This window comes from Corvus cornix, chromosome 1, assembly GCF_000738735.6.
Source record: "Corvus cornix cornix isolate S_Up_H32 chromosome 1, ASM73873v5, whole genome shotgun sequence".
Lineage (NCBI taxonomy): Eukaryota > Metazoa > Chordata > Aves > Passeriformes > Corvidae > Corvus > Corvus cornix.
Genome location: NC_046332.1, coordinates 103,760,459 through 103,779,803, shown reverse-complemented (window position 1 = coordinate 103,779,803; position 19,345 = coordinate 103,760,459). Strand labels below are relative to the sequence as shown.

The 19,345-nt window shown below is 37.7% G+C and overlaps 1 protein-coding gene across 10 annotated transcripts in view; it reads right to left on the bottom strand.

Annotated features, from left to right (window-relative positions):
• The window catches only part of CNKSR2 (connector enhancer of kinase suppressor of Ras 2), a 208,532-nt gene that overhangs the window by 137,476 nt on the left and 51,711 nt on the right, over positions 1–19,345 (bottom strand). For all 10 annotated transcript variants that reach the window (XM_039551421.1, XM_039551425.1, XM_039551438.1 and 7 more), the window contains exon 4: positions 11,100–11,187. In XM_039551421.1, coding sequence (XP_039407355.1) covers positions 11,100–11,187 — 88 coding nt within the window. The remainder of the gene's footprint in view (positions 1–11,099; positions 11,188–19,345) is intronic.

Below are 19,345 nucleotides of genomic sequence, written 5' to 3'. Positions count from 1 at the left end.
GTTCTCCAGTACTGTAACTGTGGAATAAATATCCTGCAGAAAGCATTTCTATTTTTGCATCTGTATGATCTGGTTTACAAGTCCAAGTTGGCAACCTGTCAAATTACCTATTGCAATTACTTGTCAAACACTTCTCTCAGGATACTTGCAGGCTATAATCTTAAAACTTTCCATCACTATTACCACTACTTCTACTACTACTATTATTCATGGTTTTGCCATGTATTCCAGGCAGCTGATGCACTGCACTCTTCATGGCAGTCTTAAGTTCCTGTCAACTCCATAACTTTACTTCAGAATAAAATTATGATAGTTCAGAAAATGAAATATATACACAGAAATAATGAATGGATACAAAAAAGGGAGAAATGCAGAAATATATGCATTAGATCTTTCAGCAATGTTTCAGCATTTCTAGTAATCCTTAGATCAGAGTGCCCAAGAGATGGCATGGACTCCTTTCACTGTATTTTCTTGTTCAGCAGAATGCCTTAGTTGCTCATGTATATGTAGTCATCCTAATTTTATTTTTTCTACAAGGCAAGGCAAATTCCTAGGCAGAACTGATAGAGAAGCAGACTACATGATTTTCAGGAACAAATCCCAAATGTCCCAATTCTCAGGTAACATATTAGCACAAAAATGTCCTTTGTAAATTCATATGATAATAATATTGCCTAAAAGCAGGCTATGTGAAGAGCAAGACCTTGCCACGAAATCATTAATTCTCTAGGCAGCTTTTATGATGTTTCTGGTGGAGCTTCTTCACTTATTTCTTCATTTATTTTTCTCTGCAGTCCAACTGAATTTACAGGAAGGCAATCTACATGTGTGTGTTTGTGAATGCTGCGCTGTTTTTTCCAATGTGCTCCAGATAAAAATGTAGATAATTGTGTTAGGAATACCATTTAAAAGAGGTAGTAAAATTACCTGGAAAATGCATGAGCAATCCCACTCATCTTCCATGTCTAGTTTTAAGAGGGCACCAGCTAGATTTTACATATTGCTTAAAAACAGATGTCTGATAGAATTGTCACCACTGTTTTTAAAGTCATGCAAAATATTCTAAGCTATGAAACTCCAGTTTTCTATTTGTAACAAAAGTAATGAATTACATGATTGCTTAAAATAGGGTTCAGACTCTCATGGATTGCCAAACCTTTGGCATAAAACTCTCTTGAGCAATGTAGCCATTGGTTGGAATTAAGCCAAGCCATCCTTTAAATCCCTTTGCATCTCAAATGGATTAGAAGTGTAACTGAATCCTTTAATAGCAGTCTAAGTCAAATGGATGATCTGTTGGTCTTGCTACTTAGCAACAATAAAAAATAATTAACTTGTGAATGCCCAGATCATAACTTCCAGGCCCTTCAGTCTCAGTACTGCAAAATAAGTTGTTCTTGCTTCAAGGAGCCTGTTCTAGTGTCACTAGCTCTAGGGAATTTACGCCATTGGCTCTAGAAGAGCTCATTTGGTTTGAATTCTGCCCAATTCAGCTATAGCAAAAGAGCCACAAGACTGAGGTTTGCTGGAGTCGTCACTGAAGGTTCTCACAGAAGTTCTCAACAACAATGACAACAAAGTCTAAAGCTTTGCCAACACATGAAGGTGGCAAAAGTTTTATAATTTCTAGTGAACCTTCATTTATTATTATCCTTTATCATTTTTCTTGGACAAAGACACTGGTACATAGTTTCCAAACAGGTACAAGGATAAGACGGGTTCAGCTCATTTAGCCTTTCACTAATTAGAAAATATATGGAAAAGATATTTAATACTGCTGATGGCAGGAATAAACAATGACAGCTTTGAAACAGTAGACTTGAATGATAGAATGGTTTGGGTTGGAAGAGATCTTAAAGATCATGTAGTTCCTATACCACTGCCATGAGCAGGGATGACAACAACACTCACTAGACCAGGTTGCTCAAGGCCCCATTCAGCCTGGCCTTGAACACTTCCAGGGATGTGGCATCCACAGCTTCTCTGGGCACTCTGTGCCAGTGCCTCACCACCCTCACATTTCTTCTCAATATCGAATCTAAACCTGCCCTCTTTCAGTTTAAAGCCATTCCCCCTTAACCTATCACCACATGCTCTTGTGAAAAGTCCCTCTCCAGCTCTCTTGTAGCCCCCTTTAGGCCCTGGAAGGCTGCTTATAAAGTCTCCCTGAAGCCTTCTCTTCTCCAGGTTGAACAACCCCAACTCACTTGGCCTGTCTTCATAGCAGAGGTGCTCCAGCCCTCTGATCATCTTTGTGATCTCCTCTGGACTCCTTCCAACAGATCCACATCCTTCTTACATGCGGGCCTCAGAGCTGGATGCAGCACTGCAGGTGGGGTCTCACAAGACCACAGTAGAGGGGGGAAATCAACTCCCTCCACCTGCTTTTGATGCAGCCCAGGATATGGTTGGCTATGACAAAATGCTGTGTTCTATAGAGCATGATGATTAGAAAACTGATGGATATTATGGAACCCTGCTTAGACTGTGATTTACAGGAATGTCTGGGTACTTACTGGAATAACAGAATACAAACTGGCAGATACACAGCTCTGTTCAACCCCCTCCTCCAACCCCTCTTTACAAAAACAAGGAACAAAAAAACTTAAATGCCCCAAAAGCTACAGAAGCTGGTAAGCAGGTAACATTCTTCTCTGGCAACATGCAAAGAAATAAGAGCATGACAGAGTCAGAGGTTTCCTGAGGTACTTGATCACATCTTGTATTTTAAGAGGTCTAGCAGGTCTTTGAATACAAAAGGTGTGGGCCCTGGAGACACTGAAAATTACAAATGTTTGGAAGAGAGAGAGGGGGAAAGGAAATACCTTTCTTCTGTCTCTTACCTAAAATGAAATAGCAAGCTCCTCTAAGCTATACAACACCCAGTGCTTGCACAACCCCTGGCTGCTGCCACACAAAATTAATTTTTAAAATTACATAGATGTTGCTAAAATCTACACTGTACTTCTAAGCAGCCATCCCAAAATATGCTCTTCCCATGACTTTCTTTCCACTGGGCTGCTCAGAAAAGTCTCCCATTACAGCTGTTTCAACTGCGACAGTCCCAGGGAGCTCTATCCTCAACTCTCCCCTTTTCTGCAACCTCTTCCCTATTGCTCAGCAGCCTCCTAAAATCATGCTGCTTTAATTATCATCTCTGTGCAGATGAGTCACAGATCTCTCATCCCTTCTGTTCACATTTGCAGTTCAGAAACTCCTTCTGGATATTTGCCACCAGCCCTAACGCAGTATGCTGAAAAGCTGAAATCACGTTTCTTCCCAAACGCTCCCTGTTCCCCCTTTCTTTCCCTATCTCTGTCAACAGCTCCACCACCTTATGTCCCACAAGCTCACAACCTGGGTGCCATTTTCAACTCCTCTTCGCTTCCCACACAAATCCTGTCGATTTTATTCCCACTGCCGTTCAGAAATATTTGCTTTCTTTCTCACTTATGCTACACTTACCCTGCAGTTTCCTGCCACTGGGTCTACGGCATCCTCATTCCATTATAATTCCCTTCCCCTCCACACTGAAGCCAGAACTCATCTGAACCTGCGGAACCCCCTCTGTCCTCCCCCAGTGGAAACATGCATAAGAACTGAGAGAGATGGGAGAAAGCAGAATGGTGAGGAGGCATTACAGTAAGAGGAGAAGGAAAAAAATCTCTATTGGGAAAATACGATGCAAGCTACTAAATAAATGCTACAAAAAAGGACATTTCTTATGCAACCTACACACATACTTCTAAAAGTCTAGAGCCTTTCCCTGAAAATGCAATAGACCTTCAGTACTCTAAGTTCATAACCCTCATGTACAAACTAATAGCAATTACCCAGCTTACTGAGTACAAAGAATTGCTTTAATTTTATTTAAACAATCTGTGTGGAGTGGCACCTATCACCATAGTAACAGAATACTTCATGTAGAAATTTAATACAACTTACATAAATCACCCACAGATCAAGCAACTACTGGGAAAAATTGCTTGCTGGATTAAGAGCGATGCAATGTGTACACTAAGCTCCTTTATTCTATCTTTCCGAAGTAATTTCCCATTTCCAATTATTTCTCCCTTCTGTAGAAGACATCATGTTGCTTTCCCTACGGATCTGGTCACATATTAATTCTTACTTTGCACGTAAAGAGCTACACCTCTTCCTTGTTTCTAAAATGAGCCAGTTTCAGTCAGAAACCACAGCCAGTATTTCAGGACCAACTAAAATTGCTGATACGTGCTCATATATCCTGCAAAATCTAAGTGCTTACATGGTCTAAGGCAAATTTCAGCTCCTCAGATGATTTCTCTACTTGATGACATCTCAGCAGGTAAAAAAAAAAAAATCCACTGAAACTATCAACACGAGAGATTGGAATTGAGGAAAAAATCATCCATCCAAGGAAAAAAAACCAAAGTCAAACCACTTTTTTCCTCCCTCACCTCTAAATAAGCCTCATGCATTCAAAACTATGTGTTTTATTATTGGCATGCAAAATAGAGCTTGTAGCACAATGTGTTATGCCGTTCTTAACTTTTCAATGTCACTTCCAAGGCCATTTAGAGGTAAATAACTTCTTAATTTTTCAGTTCTGCTTTTCCTCTAGTACTGTCATGAGAAATAATTATGGTTGAAAAAATATAACTGCAGCAAAATATTTCATGTTTTATCTTTTTCTCAGTGGTTATTTTGCCAACAGAAGAAATGAAATTAATTGAACTGAAAAAAAGTAATAATGTTTAGGTAGATGGCATTCCAGGCTCAGCTACAACTTGAATGTTTCATATTGGATCATCTGAGATGTATGTATTTGTAATGGATTTAGGCAAACAAACATACACAAATCCCTGAAATAAAGATAGACACTACACTTACTAATGCTTAAGGCTTTTACTAGCTAATTAGCAACACATGGTTTCTGTAACTCACTGTACTGAACTGGAATTTTGCTTCACTGTACCTGGTTAAAGAGACTGGGCTGCCTCTGGGAAAGGGGAGCAGAAAGTAAAAGAAATGCTGAGTCTCGGTCTTCCCATCTACTGATATGACCAACGCAATCTTAATACATAATCATTAATCATTAAATTTACCATTTATAAAGAATTACACAGTTAAGATGGAGACTGTGATGCCATTCAGCATGCATGGACACAGTGCCCACATCAATCTAATAAAAAAAGCTTTTGTTTAAAGGAAACGTGAGATATAAAACCACATTTTCTCTCCTGTCTACACTTTATCTCAGTTTCTAACAACCTTCTGCCACTTTCTGCACGTGGCTCCATGAGTGGGTGAATTAATAGTCCCTGAACTCCTTCACTGTCACCTTGACCCACTCAGGCTCCTTTTCTTGGAAAAATTGAACAGCTGCATTGGTTTACCAGCATATTTCACAATTTTTTCACAAATTACTCTGCTTTGTGTTTCATTTTCCCCCCATGTTCAGAGACTGTCAATCATTAAACTGGAAGAAAAGCAAGCAAACGAAAAAAAGCCTAAAAATAAACAAACAAGCCAACATCGACTCATTTTTGCTTTCTGGTCACTAAGTATTTTACGTACTAAGCAACCTTGAGTATTTTGGCGGTTCTTTGGTTTTGTTTTTTTTTTTCCTTTCATCCACTAGGAAAAGAAATTATTTTCTCTGAGAATGGAAAAGAAAACAAATTCACAAGGCTTTACAGGGTGGTAGCTACTTTGAAAATGTCACATCAAAGACATACACAGCACTACACAACTTTAGGAAGAAAACCCCATACCTCTTTACAGCAGCTATCTCAATGACAACTAATGAGTCATCAAATTAGTTCTAGTACTGGTTCCTCCCAATTGACTATTACTGACATTTTAATCTTTGAGCTATTCCATGTCTAATTCCATTTCAAAAAGCACTTCAAAACTTAAATCAAGAGAATATACATGCAAGTAAGCTATTTCAAAGGGGAAAAAAGGTATAATCAAATAGCAGAAACAAACTACCAGAATCAGAAAAGGGCATCAATGCTATGTACCTTAGGTACTTTTTACATTACATTAAATTACATCTGAAATTTTCCTTAAAAGTGTGCTTTAAGAGAAATAAGCTATTCTACTATGAAAAAGGGAAAAACATTGCTAAAGAGCATAAACTGAAACTACTTTGATATAGCTTCTTGTAAACAAACAACAGTTTCATGCTTCCCACAATCCTTTAGTTTCTATTTTTGACTATATATACATTATCTGCATCACATATTGACTTTTAAAAGTGAAGAAAACAACTGCACAGAACAATATGGATCCTGACACACCACTACTGAGAGCTGCTTTGAAACCCATACAACAGAAAATCTTGCATAGGAGCAGCACTTGAAGGATACAAGGTGAGTCTGAATTCTTGTCAGCATTACTTACAATGAGTTCTAATGCTCTCATAGGAAGACCCATTTGATTTCATATCTCTCTCTATGTATATATGTGTGTGTGTATATATATATATATATATATATAGGCAGATATTGCCTGGGAATTGTTTTCAAGGGGAGTTATTTGGTTCTAACTTACCCCCACATCTATCTAAGCTACCTACTTGTACACTTACCCCTTACTTGAACATTTATCAAAAATGGGGTGTTTTGTATAAACACTGTACTATGAATATATTTTTAAAACTTCAAGAATGTGGCTTCCATGTCATGAAGTATTTTTATCTCAAAATGGGAGGAAGGAAGGGATTATTACCTCTGTAGGCTAACAAAGTTTTTTCTGCAAGCATTTGGTCATAAAGTTGGGGTGAAAGGAATAATGCTAAAAATTTAAATTAAAAACTTTAAAATTTAATATGCAACTGTTTCCAGCAAACACATGTTGCCTTGAAAAGCTCTACAATCTAGAGGCGCAAAGCAGCTTTAATGATGATCTAATCAAAGATTCACACCACTAAACTATTAAAACCATTTTATTAGCTAAAGATTCCTGAGGTAATTAGCAACTTGGTATGACCTGAAATTTAAAAATTTTAAGCTATATTTAGTGAGTCCTTAAAGTCCTTAATAACTAGGACTTAAAAACAAAAGTGAGGAATTGTGATAGAGAAGATTATTTGAGAGAACTTGTAAGAATGGTACTCAGGATATTAATTATTCTTCATTCATGTATTTGATATTGTCCTTAAAAAATGAATAGAACTATTTTATATTACTGCATTTGGGTTCTGAGTCAGAGCAGGGGAGCTATGAAGGTAAATTTCCATTTTATCCTTTTAACTAGAAAACAAGTCTGAACTTAACATTTCTCAGTGAAACTTCCTATTTGAAACATTCCCCTTTTGAGTTACATCCATGCAATTACAAAACCCACAATGATATAAAAAATAGTGTATTGCTCAAGAAATAATTTGTGATCCTTCTCAGTATCTTTTATCTGAAAAACAGCCATGGCTAAAAGCCAAAAAAAAATATCCCCTGGCATGGGAAGTGCGTCCATTGATCAAGGGATATACAGACGCTTTCTTCATTGTATCTCAAAAGCCTTTAAATAGAAAAAAAGTTCCAAACCCCTCAGCTGAAGCAGTGCACGGAGCACTTCTGTGCTCAAAATCACAGGTGCCCATAACGTCCAGACAGTGCATTTGTGTAGGATTATCTTGGTTTCTCTCTGCTATCTTCCATCCTGGCTGCCACCTCACAAATTGCATCACTCAGGTTCTCATCCCATGTCATCCAAAATCCGAGGTTACCTCCAAAAGTTGCTGTGAGACAACTGATGTCAGAAGTGTACTCTGTGACAACAGTGCAAGACAGATCCATGTCAGCCAAGTGACTGCTCTCCATCTCCAGCCCGGTTACACAGCATTGCTTCCACCACAGCTCTTCAAAGAGGTGTTTAGGCAGAGAAGTAAATGCAGTGAAGCTTTTCTTATTTACAGGCCTACAGCTATGCTTCTACTGGAACATATTCCTGAGTAAATCCCACAAGATACTAAAGCTGCAAGATAAACACCAGTGGTTTTAAAACTAAATAAACACCGCAAATCATTGTGAAAGCTGATTAAGAAAAGTAAAAAACATGTGATGAGGGCTACTAATGCTCACTATTAAAGAGCAGTAAAAGAAATAATGTGTTCAGCAGCTCAGCAGCAAAGTTTTCTTTAACGCTTTGGTAACTTACAAAGTCAATATAAAATCAGACTTTTCAGATATTTCTAGGGTTTTAATTCTAAAGAAGAAAGTTTCTTTAGTGAAACCTTAATGAATTCCTGAGGAATAAGAGCATTGAGAATGATAATAAAAGCTACCTACAGATTGCCTAAGAAAGCAAGAAATCTTCTGTTCCTTAAAGTTTTCCGTGTAGCTACTGCTACCTTTCTAAACCAAAATGAGCACATTTAAAAGGACCAGTTCCTGGCATCCTCTGAAGCTGAATAACCCAACTAAGTCAACAGCAAGACTTTCATGAACACCATCAAGACAGTCTCTCATGTTCTTCCTGATACACATTTGTGACTGGAACAATTCAGTCAACACAAATCTAAATTCATAAATTATCCAAATGAGAACAAAGCACAACCCAAAACAATAATACACCCCCAACCTGTTCACCCATAGCCCTTTAACATCTATCTTGTACCATCAAAAAAGAACAGGCCTTTTTTATGCATTACAGAGGAAACAGAAAGTACAGCCTCCGATGCTCAGCCTTCGATTCCTACAGAGAGGCAGGTATGTGTAGGAGAGAGTGTGCAAGGAAATGGTAGCAAAAAATCATAATAGTCTCATGGATTTGTTTGTTATTTAAATTGGGTTTTTTCCCCTCCAGTGTTCTGCTGCAAGGAAAGAGTTTATTATAAAAATGAACAAGAATGCAAGCCCTGGATTAAAGAAGGCATCAGCAAGAAGGACAGTATTAAGAGTCAAAACCTGCAGGAAGAGGCTGTGAAACAATATCCTAAAATCCTAAGGGGGAGAAAAAAATGCCTAGGCCAAAATAAAGCAGCTGCATAGAAGCAGATGATTAGTGCAGGCTACAGTAATAACTTGCAGTGCTCTGAGGGACCTGCTCTCACTGGCAAATGTCCACTGCACACCGGCCTGGTCAGGCCTTGGGCAGCGTGCAACACACATAGAAAATTTAATGGTTAAAACAAAGCATGTTTCTTCCCACATTTTATTCCAAAGTCTGTTTCTAACTCCAACTTTTCTAATTATTTATAGGTTAAAACATAGACACTCAATAGGTTTTCTTAAGACTTCATACTTATAAGACTGATGCAATACTGTCATTTTGCTTCATTATCCATTTAGCTCTGATAATGAGGGGAACACAACCCAATATTATTTAATTCTATGAAGAAACACAATATTACAGTTAGCTCCAAAATGTGCAAAATAATTCAAGCAAGCCATCTTAAGTTTAGAGCTTTTTATTCTTCATCTTGACCAAAGAATCGGTTTTTTGGCTTTGGTTAAAAAATCTGAACATTGACTGTAATTTAAACAATGCAAAAAAATCCTAATGGAACTCAGCTAGTGAAGTTCTATTTTTAAATTTCACAGAAGTATTAAAAAATTCAAAGGTATTAAAAAATGTACAGATTATATACCTTTTCTAAACCTTTAAGCATTATAAAGTTTTTCACTACTGTTAAAAAGAAAAACTGCAACATTGCCTTCTGTAGATCTTTCACCAAAAATATTAAGCTAGTAAAGTACTATAAAATACTTTGCATACAACAGAAAACAAAATTCTGAGACAGAAAAAACACCTGATGAGGTGATACTGAAAGATACTTAAGAAAGCACAATGAGGATTCTCAGTGTGTTCAGTGATCATATAAAAAAATATCAGCTAAGACATTTTGAAATGCTACATTGGAATACATTTAAGTAGAGCTCAAACCACATGCGTTCAAGACTACCAATGGAACTTTTCTTGATCATTCTTCTGACTACAGCCCAATTCAATTTCAGTACATGCTTAAATTTGGGCACATAAATGCTCCTTTTGACTTCAAAGTACAGATTCATGAACTGCTTCCTGATTGCAGAATTATGTCATTTTTGGAGAAGGTAAAAATGATGTGCTCCAAAGGTATTAAATAGTAGCAATTACTCTCATTCACACTGAAAAATATACATAGGGAAATATCAACCTACACCATAGTGAATTAGCAGTATCATGGATAGGGATGAATTTGTAAGATGAATTGATATTGAGCTAATTCCTGGGAAATACTGCAGTGGTTGCTATTTTACCCACTTTCTCACTAATAGGGGACACATGAAAATAGACCAGGTGGCTCTTTCCCTCATCTAAAAACTATCTAAAGATAGTGATGCACAGCTATTGTGGAAAACTACCAGTCTGGACAGCTGGGTCAGAAGTTTAGTTTTTCTTAGTTTGGAGTGATGCTTGTGAAAACCAGAAAAAGTCTCCTCAGTGCTCCTACCTAGCCCACTCTCTCCCTTTTTCTCCACTCTACCTTCTCAAGTGCAAACAATCCCTCAAACTTCTGCTTGGCAGCAAAGAGACTTTACATTTCAGGAGAACAACAGGCAAACACAGAGACAGACCTAACCTACACACGGAAGGGTGGGGAAGGTGCTCAGGTTTGCACTCCCAAATGAAGCTCATTAAGCAAGTGTTTCTCAGTTACTACTTCTGGATTTCTTGAAGGTAGGATGTACAAAAATGTATTCAAAATACTCTAATCCCCCCATGGGAACATGTGTCATCTTAACAGGTGTCTAGATGATATGAACTGTATGAAACAACAGATTACTAAAGTCCAATATACACAGATGTTTTGAACCAGACAGGTTAAAGACAAAATACAAGAAATTAAATGTGCAAATTATCAAGTAGATATCTCAATTTTATAGTGATGATATTATACAAGATGAATATTACTGCTGAGATATGCAGAGCCATATACACAGCACAACACAAACTAGTATTATAAAACCAGAAAACAGAATTTAAAAAAAGCATTTACTAAGTACTAGTATTCCCTTATTTTGGTTGGACAATGATATAGCCAGTGTAAAACAAAATTGTGGGAAGAAGGTAATAGCCATTTACAGTTCAAGAAAAAATAAATTGCTAAGCAGACTCTCTCATACCTGTTGTACTATTGTTGTTAGTTCCAGACAGAGCTGTATGACATTATTTCTTGTTACTGAGTAATCTGTGACAGCAGCAAAAGGTGATCTAAAAAAAAAAAGAAAAAAAAAGTAAAAAGTTGAATAGCACTAGCATATATCCACTTGCAGTTTTTAAGTTCCTCTTAAAGAAATTCCACTTACAAAAGCTTTATTTCTAACTGTTTACTTCAGGACTGCCTTTACTCCCCCAGAAGCAGCCCAGCTGACCTTCTGCATCGGTTTGGGAATACCCTTATGAAGGAAACCAGAGGTACTGCTTCCTCCTGTGATATGAATGGTGTCCAGATGTGAATCAGATCAGAGAAGATTTTGGCTGATTCACTGGGATTTTTGGGATTTGATCTAGTATCTGGTGGAAGTAGCAGATGGATTCAGAATAAGTAAAATCTTTATCTAGAGGGGGAAACAGCATTTAAAACCAGAGATGCACCAAGGCTGAGAAGCATCTGCAAAGCCTAAACTGGCAGCACAGCCCACACACTATGCTACAGTCAGAACTGCTTAGTGAAATGAACAATGTAATCCAACACTTATTTACAGACTTTATCTGCATGTATCCTGTACCTTAAAACTTCACATTAGGATGTTGAAAAGCTTGCCTACGTGGAAGCTTGCTTGCTTTCTAGAGGCACTGCTAAAATGTATTTGGTTAGTGAAGCTGGCAGTCATCTGATTTATTTCTGTACTGCAAGCCTCTCATCTATAAACTCATATATATGACCTATATTCTTTATTCAAGAAGTAGTCAAACACTAGGCAGGGCTGGTATTTTCTCTAAGAGGAGTCAAGAGCTTGACTTTATCAGTATTGCAAATGAGGTTTTTATGGGCATTATTAGCATCACAAAGATGGCATTTGTCCCTAGTATGCCTGCTTCAAACATTTAAAACAACAACAACAACAAAAAAGTGGTAGTGTGGTTGTCCTTAAATTAGGATGGGTGACTAATCCCTTCCCCAACTGCCTTCTTTCATCACTTCACACGTAATTGTATATACCTTGAAGAGTTTTACAGCACTGCTTGGTACCATGCCTTACTTATTTAAGCCTGAAGACAAGTACAAAGAACTTTGCTATAAGCAAGTCCAAGAGATAGCTGTAAATACAGTTCTACTGGTACTAACAGGTTTCTAAATTACAGTAATTCTAAACACAGAATTACTGAAATTTTAGTGCAGGCAGATTTGGAATTGTCCACTAATAACCCCATGTGAACTCCCCTATCTCTTCTGGTTTCGTCACATGCTCTCTTTCTTCTCCAGGCAATCCAGCCCTGATGGTTCATAAGACAGAATTAACTCTGAGGTGCATAATCAAGTCTAGCAGCTTTGATTTTATATAATACATCACACAATGACATACACTTTCTGCCTGTATTTTCTAGAGAGAAAACCAGTACATTCTTTTAAAATGGAAGTACAGACACTGGAAGCTAAGGTAAGTTCCAAAAGGTGCCTTATGAAAGGACTGGACTTACTGGACACAGATATACACTGACAATTCAGAGCCCAAGTTTTCTGCAGCATACAACAACTCTACAGTAGGTACACACTACAGCAGGCCAACCCACAGACACACCCACAGATTATTTCTGAAGTTTAGGAGATATATGAGCATATTAAAGGATGAAAGGTAACTGAACCGCTTGGTTATGAACCATAGCTGCATTCAAGAAGCACATGGACAATGCTTTCAGGCACATGGCATCATTCCTGGGCTGTCCTGTGCAGGGCTGGAAGTTGGACTCAATGATCCTGATAGGTCCCTTCCAACTCAGCGTATTTTGTGATTCTATCATAATTGTGTTTAAAGAAGTACATTAGTCAAGATGTACAAAACCAGTGATTTTTCCTTCCATAATTGTAACTCTTGGGGTTCTGAAATCTACCCGAAACCTTGATTTAAAAAGGTCATGTTCATTTAGGAACTTATTTTTATTGAAGATGAATGGAATCAAACCAGCAAATGGTATTATTTTACTTTAAGTATGGGTGTTAATACAATTTGATCCTGAAATTACACAATTGCAATCTATTTGACATTTCAAAGCCTCCAGCATTTCTCTAAACAAAATCACACAGTAGGCTTAGGCTTCTAATATAGCATCATCTTCCCTCATACTTTTGTAATTGAGTTTGGTTTCATGGTTCATGAGGAAAATAATGTTATTTTTATCATCATTACTCTTAGTGAAGATCATTAGAAATGCCCCAAATAAACTTTGTTGACATTAAAGAACAGGCAAAGGGACTGAGACATTACTCATCTTAGTTACATTTAAGTTATCACAGTGAAGACTTACTGGCAACAGCATGTCAAGCAGGCAGCAAGGGTGTCGGCAGGAGGGAGAAGACTACCAAAATTCAGCAACTAAGATGTAAGATTTTGAGAAGGGCTTGACAACTTAGAAAGACAGGGAGACAGGTCCATGTTTTATATAAACTTTGCTCCTGCAGAAAACCTAAGGGATCCTCCAATTGCCTCCTCTGTAGGTCTCTGTAGCTTATAAAACAACTCCCTCGCATCAGTTTCTGCAGCAGCATCTCTGGGGTATTGCTGCAAACTGGACCAGCAAAATTGCAATTCCCTTTTCTCCCCCTTCCCAGTTCAGACCACATCCCTGGAGGCAATCTGAACACACAATTACGCAGCCACTACCATATAAGCAGCTGGAGAAATGGTAAGGGCCTCCAAAGGAAACGTATTTTGGTACTCCATCCCAAGCCTCAACTTCAGTAGTCAAAGTCCAGCAAGACTTAGTGTAACAACATGACAGCAGTTTCAATCAAAATATCAACAGAAACTTCACTGTAGGATCACTGACTGGATTTCATATGAGACACAGTGTAAAATACCAATATGACAAAAATCTCTTCATTGGTAATATACCCAATTGTTTATAATTTTAATACAGCACTATATTATTGACTGTGAATAGACGAATCAACTTGCATAAATGCAAACAAAGCCTACATATACTATAACTTCAGTTGGCTGCTAAAATATTTTCCTCCTCAAGGCACACACCAAGTATAAGAAACTCCCTGTTTAATCAGACCACTTCCCTCTACTTCAAAAAAAAAAAAACTTCCTTGGCTTGGCAGAGCCATTTCTATCACCTTTCAATTTCTACACTTTTCTTTCAAAGCCACATTTTTCACAGTCCCTTGGACCTTCAGGTCTGAGGTACCTCACACAGCTCCAGAGAAGAAAATTCCCTGAGAAAAAAATTGTAATTTTCAACATGTGTACTGTCCAATTCGGTGCTTTTGAAGTTAAGCAAAAACTAAAGAACTGGCTTGGACTGGGGCCACATGTTGCCCCACTTCCTGCTGTGACATTGATCTCAGCGTCTCATCGTCTCACCTCTCCCAGTCATTTCCAAGATATTTCCAATACACATTTCCCTCTTTGTGGAACCTTTTTTACTGTTTCTCTTGTAATTCATTTGTTCTTCCTTCAAAATTGTGATTTTCTTTGCAACACCCACATGAAAACACCTTTGTAGCTCCACAGCATGTCTACCTGACCACATGCCCTTTCCACTCATTTCCCCTTCCAAACCTCTGCTGGTTTCCTCTTTTCACTGTCTATCCCTTCTACACCTGATATCTTAAAGAAAATAAACTTACACAATCACATGAATGCTTCCACGAGCAAATGCAGGGTGGTTTTGCCTTTAGTCCCACATTTTCCCCATGGTTCTCCTTTCCAACACTTGAAGCCATTAGTCACTTTCAAACTTTCACAAATGAGTGGGTAACACGTTTCAAGGATAATTAAGTCCATACATATCTGTGATCATGACTACAGCTGGAAAAGTGGGAACCTCTAAAGTTTTCCACTGTGCAAATCCACATTGTGAACCTTTACCTTAGGAGACACCAGGGCAAGATGAAGAGCTTCAAAACACCTCATCCACAGGGAAAAAAACATTGGTGCTTACTTTTTTTTTTAAACATTAAAGTCAATCAACTTCAATACCCTTATCTATAGGACAAAGTATTCCTAAGACAAGGCATGACAGAGCTACTGGTTCTTTTCACACTTTTATGAACCAGTGTTTGACATAAATAATCTAACTCCGATACGTGAATTTGTTTGTGTAATGTAGGCTGCAACACTCGTGCATGTGTGTACACTTTAATGAATTGAGACCTGAATAAGCATTTTTAGTAGTATCACCATCTTTCAGAATGAAAAAAAAATTATATTATCAACCATTCGTTAATTAAAACACCCTGAAGGACTGGTAGAAAAACCAGCCACATTAATATAGCACAGCTAATTCCCTCACAGAATGAAGAAATAATACAAATTCAATAGCTATTAATACTCACAACTGCTGATTGCACATGAAGAAAAATCCTTCAAAAACAATTACAAATTTGTGAAGGAGGTGTATACCCTCAGTATTTCTACATTATCAACTTTTTTGTCCTCATACACTTTAGTCTCCTCATCCGTCTTCTTCACATAACATTGAGTTAAGGGAAAATGATGCATAGAAATAACAATTTCACTTTAAAAAGTTGCAATTTGGACAAATACAGACTGCTGTTAGTAAAAACATCACACAAAATAAAAATGAATCATATTTCACCACTAGTTGTAATACTGAGATATTTTATAACAATAGACATTGTGAGGGCTTTAAAACCAATATCATACTTATTTGAGCATCCTAACAAGGGAAAACATCCTCAGAGCCTTTTGATTAAATGCAATAGTCCAAAATCTTTCAAAGAGAGAGGCAAACAAAGCAGTAATATAACTCAGTCTTCAAAGGCAACATATTAATCTTGAATAAAAATCTGAATGCACAATACTGTTGTATATACACTGCTCCTGAGCCATCTAAGGTTCATGGGTTTAGGCTTTCATGAAACAAACATTTCATTTGTATTTCTAATGGAACTGTTTTATGTAAAATCAGGGAGGAATGCAGCAAAATTCACACTGGACAAAGGAATTCTTTAAATGAGTGCTCTATTAAACATTTACAGTTGTTCCAGGAGCACAATCCAGTTAAGTACCACAGTATTCTGAGGCAGCACTTACTCACAGGTTTGGCATACCATTCAAACCAGCAAAAAAGGAAATGCATAAAGGGAACAAGATTCAAAGGTTTAAGACTAAAACCCAATTAACAGATAGTGCAATATTTGTGTGATGAGTAAAGAATTGCTGAAGTCTTTTGTTTCTTTTTGCTTGGGTTTTCATTTGTTTACTCCCACCATCTTGTTTGTAAAGCAGATTTACCCTGTCAGGACAAGCTAACAGGACTGCATGAAGTCTCTTAAGGAGACTCTAAACCAGTAACACTTACTTGGTAAGAAAGAAGTTATGGGCTTACAAACAATGCACTTCTTTACTTAAAACTCCAAAGTACTCCCAGCAGGGCTCATTCACCAAAAACAATGAGGCAAAGAAATCCAGCTGAACACATTCCACCTACAGCAGAAGAAAATCTATGTATTGAGTATGTCACCATGGTGAAAAGAGGGCCATCCATTTTGGAGTGGGGAACATGTTCTCCTACTACAGTGCTTTCATACAATGCAGACTTAAAGGGTGTGCTAAATCTGAACACCTAGAATTGTTCAGTCATAAACAAAGAGCATTCACACCATTGCAGGCTGCACTTCTCTGACACATCAAAGCATCACCAAAAAAAGCCCATGGTGTAAGGCTTGGAGATCCTGTTCTGCTGTCAACCACTGAAGCATTCAAATGCCCTTAACTTCAGGCACAGATTTTACACTTATTTAATAGGATTTATGTACAGATATAAGTGCTTCGCAAAATTGTATCAATTTATGCCCATACCAAAATAATTTGCCCACCTGGGGTTTAGAAGGTACAGGATTACACCCCACCAAGCTGTGAATGACCCTAGAAGCAGACCTAGACTTGCCAAAAAGGCCTTTTACTCTGAAATTTTACATTTTGTTACTTCTGTCATACCCATATATTTTATATAACCAACAATTTCTATTTACAGTTAGGCTTTTTGTTCACCTTCTTGTTCCATTTTGTTCACGTATCCAGACAGCAGTGGTAAATTAATCAGACTGGTGCACATTTTTCAGCCTGCTAGCTTTTCTCTGGCCACAGCACTGAAAGTCTTGAATACAGAAATCTATCTCCACAAAATCTCTTTGTTCCTCCTACTTAGACTGCAGTGTAATCTGCAGCAGCAGTTTAAGTTTTTTATTTCCAAAAAGGGGATAGTGCTAGTGTGAAAAACAAGAGCTACAGAAGAGTTGCTGTGAAAGACATATTGAATCTCTGCCCACACAGATGGCTGAGTCAAACAGTACACCAAAAAAATCCAGTGGTGCTTGACAAATCCTAATTCACAACCATTAAAATCTGTGACACAACAACAGACGCACAATGTTGTAGTCGTTATCTCACGGGAAGTTGACTATTTTCTTAAATTCTTAAGAGAAGAAGAAACTACCACATTATCTTAATGTCTCTTTAATGAGGACTCACGTAAAGCCCTAAAAATAATCAATCTTTCCTCACTCCTATTCTCTAAGTCTGCGTTTATAGTTTATACAGATATTAGTCCTATTGCCAAGATCCAAAATATTCTCTTGATGCTGCATAAGATATATGCTATAAGGAGTCCTTGCTTCAGATAACATGGCCCAAACAGTAGAGTAGACAGCAAGAAGAAGCCCAGAAGCACAACTAAGAGTTCTTTTCTTGATTAATGCAATCTGCTGGAAATACAGATTTCCAGGGATTTTGGTTGGCAAAGACAACCAAAGTGTGGTGGAGGTGAATGAAGAGAACATATCAAACCAGGAACAATGTGGAAGATGACATCACCAGAAGTTTGTGCTGGCAGAGCAAGGAGAGAAGTAGAAATGGGAAGAGACAGAGCTCATGAAGCTGCCACCAAAAGTCACCTCAGTTCAAGTTTGCTCAGGATCCTTCCTCTTCCACAAATAGCATTACAGTTCTTCCCAGTCAAGACAATAGTAATGAGCTGTACCTGTTAAATCCAGATGTCCCATGAAAGAAAAACATATGACTACAGTGGGACTTGAAGGGGAACAATAGGGTGCTCAAAGGATTTGGAAAATCCTTTTGCTCCCAAGGCTGTCTTCACTTTGCAGCAGCTTCTGACTCATTAGGAGACAAACTCCAACACTCAAAGTTGGGCCACCTTCTGAAGATGATCAGAAGCTTCTGCCTACTGTCTGCCTTTCAGGTGGTCTGCTGAGATCTGGGAGAAAATGGATTGGATGAATCTGAGCACCCTTCATTCATCTCAATTTCAGTACTGCAACCAATAGGTATCAGCAAATTAGTAGAAAAGGAATGAGCTGTGAGTACAGTACAAGACCTGGCTGTGTCCTAACCAGAGAGAAAGCTACTTATAAGCACTGCTAAATACTCCCAACTTGGGGCTCATAAGAATTTTCTGGGATCCCTATGATATCATTGCTTTTCAGTTTATGCTTGCCTCTGGATAACAAGTGAGAAGTTTTCACTGGTGTCACTGAAGATGCAAGTAACCTGGGAAAATCCTAACAAAATTTTGTTAAAAATGAAAACATGTAACTTGACTCTCAAAATCCTTGGAGTGTTCATGTTTCTTTTACATCAAAAAGCCATGGATAGATAATGTATACATAATTCAGAAATTGCAAAGGCAGTGAAAACCAACACATCCACACACAAAGCAACGTTTTACGAAGTGTTTTTAAGGTGGACTGTAAATGTGTGGTCCGAGAACAAAACCTTACCCAGGATTAACAGAAATAAATATGTCTAATTTCAATCCAATTAAATGTGCAGATACTACTGGACATACTAGTGCACAGAAAAAAAGTACTTTTATGAAGTTAGGAATAGCTTTATGCCACAAAACTGCAACACATTCATATTGCAAACCCACAGTAGTGAATTTAAAACAGTAATTCTAATTTAATTTCACATTTTTAATAATTCTTCACCAGGATGGAGTGTATCAGCCCTATAAAAGGCAGAAGAATTTCCAGGAACCTGACACATCAAAGAAGAAGGAGGAGAAGGAAAGCTGGCATATATTACTATTCCAAAGAATACAACTGTCATGAATTACAGGAGTAAAGACTGAGCAGAACACCAGTGATTTATCTGGAAGTCTAGAAGACCTGATTGACTGTAATTCCTGAGAAGTATCACACAACATATTTCAATGC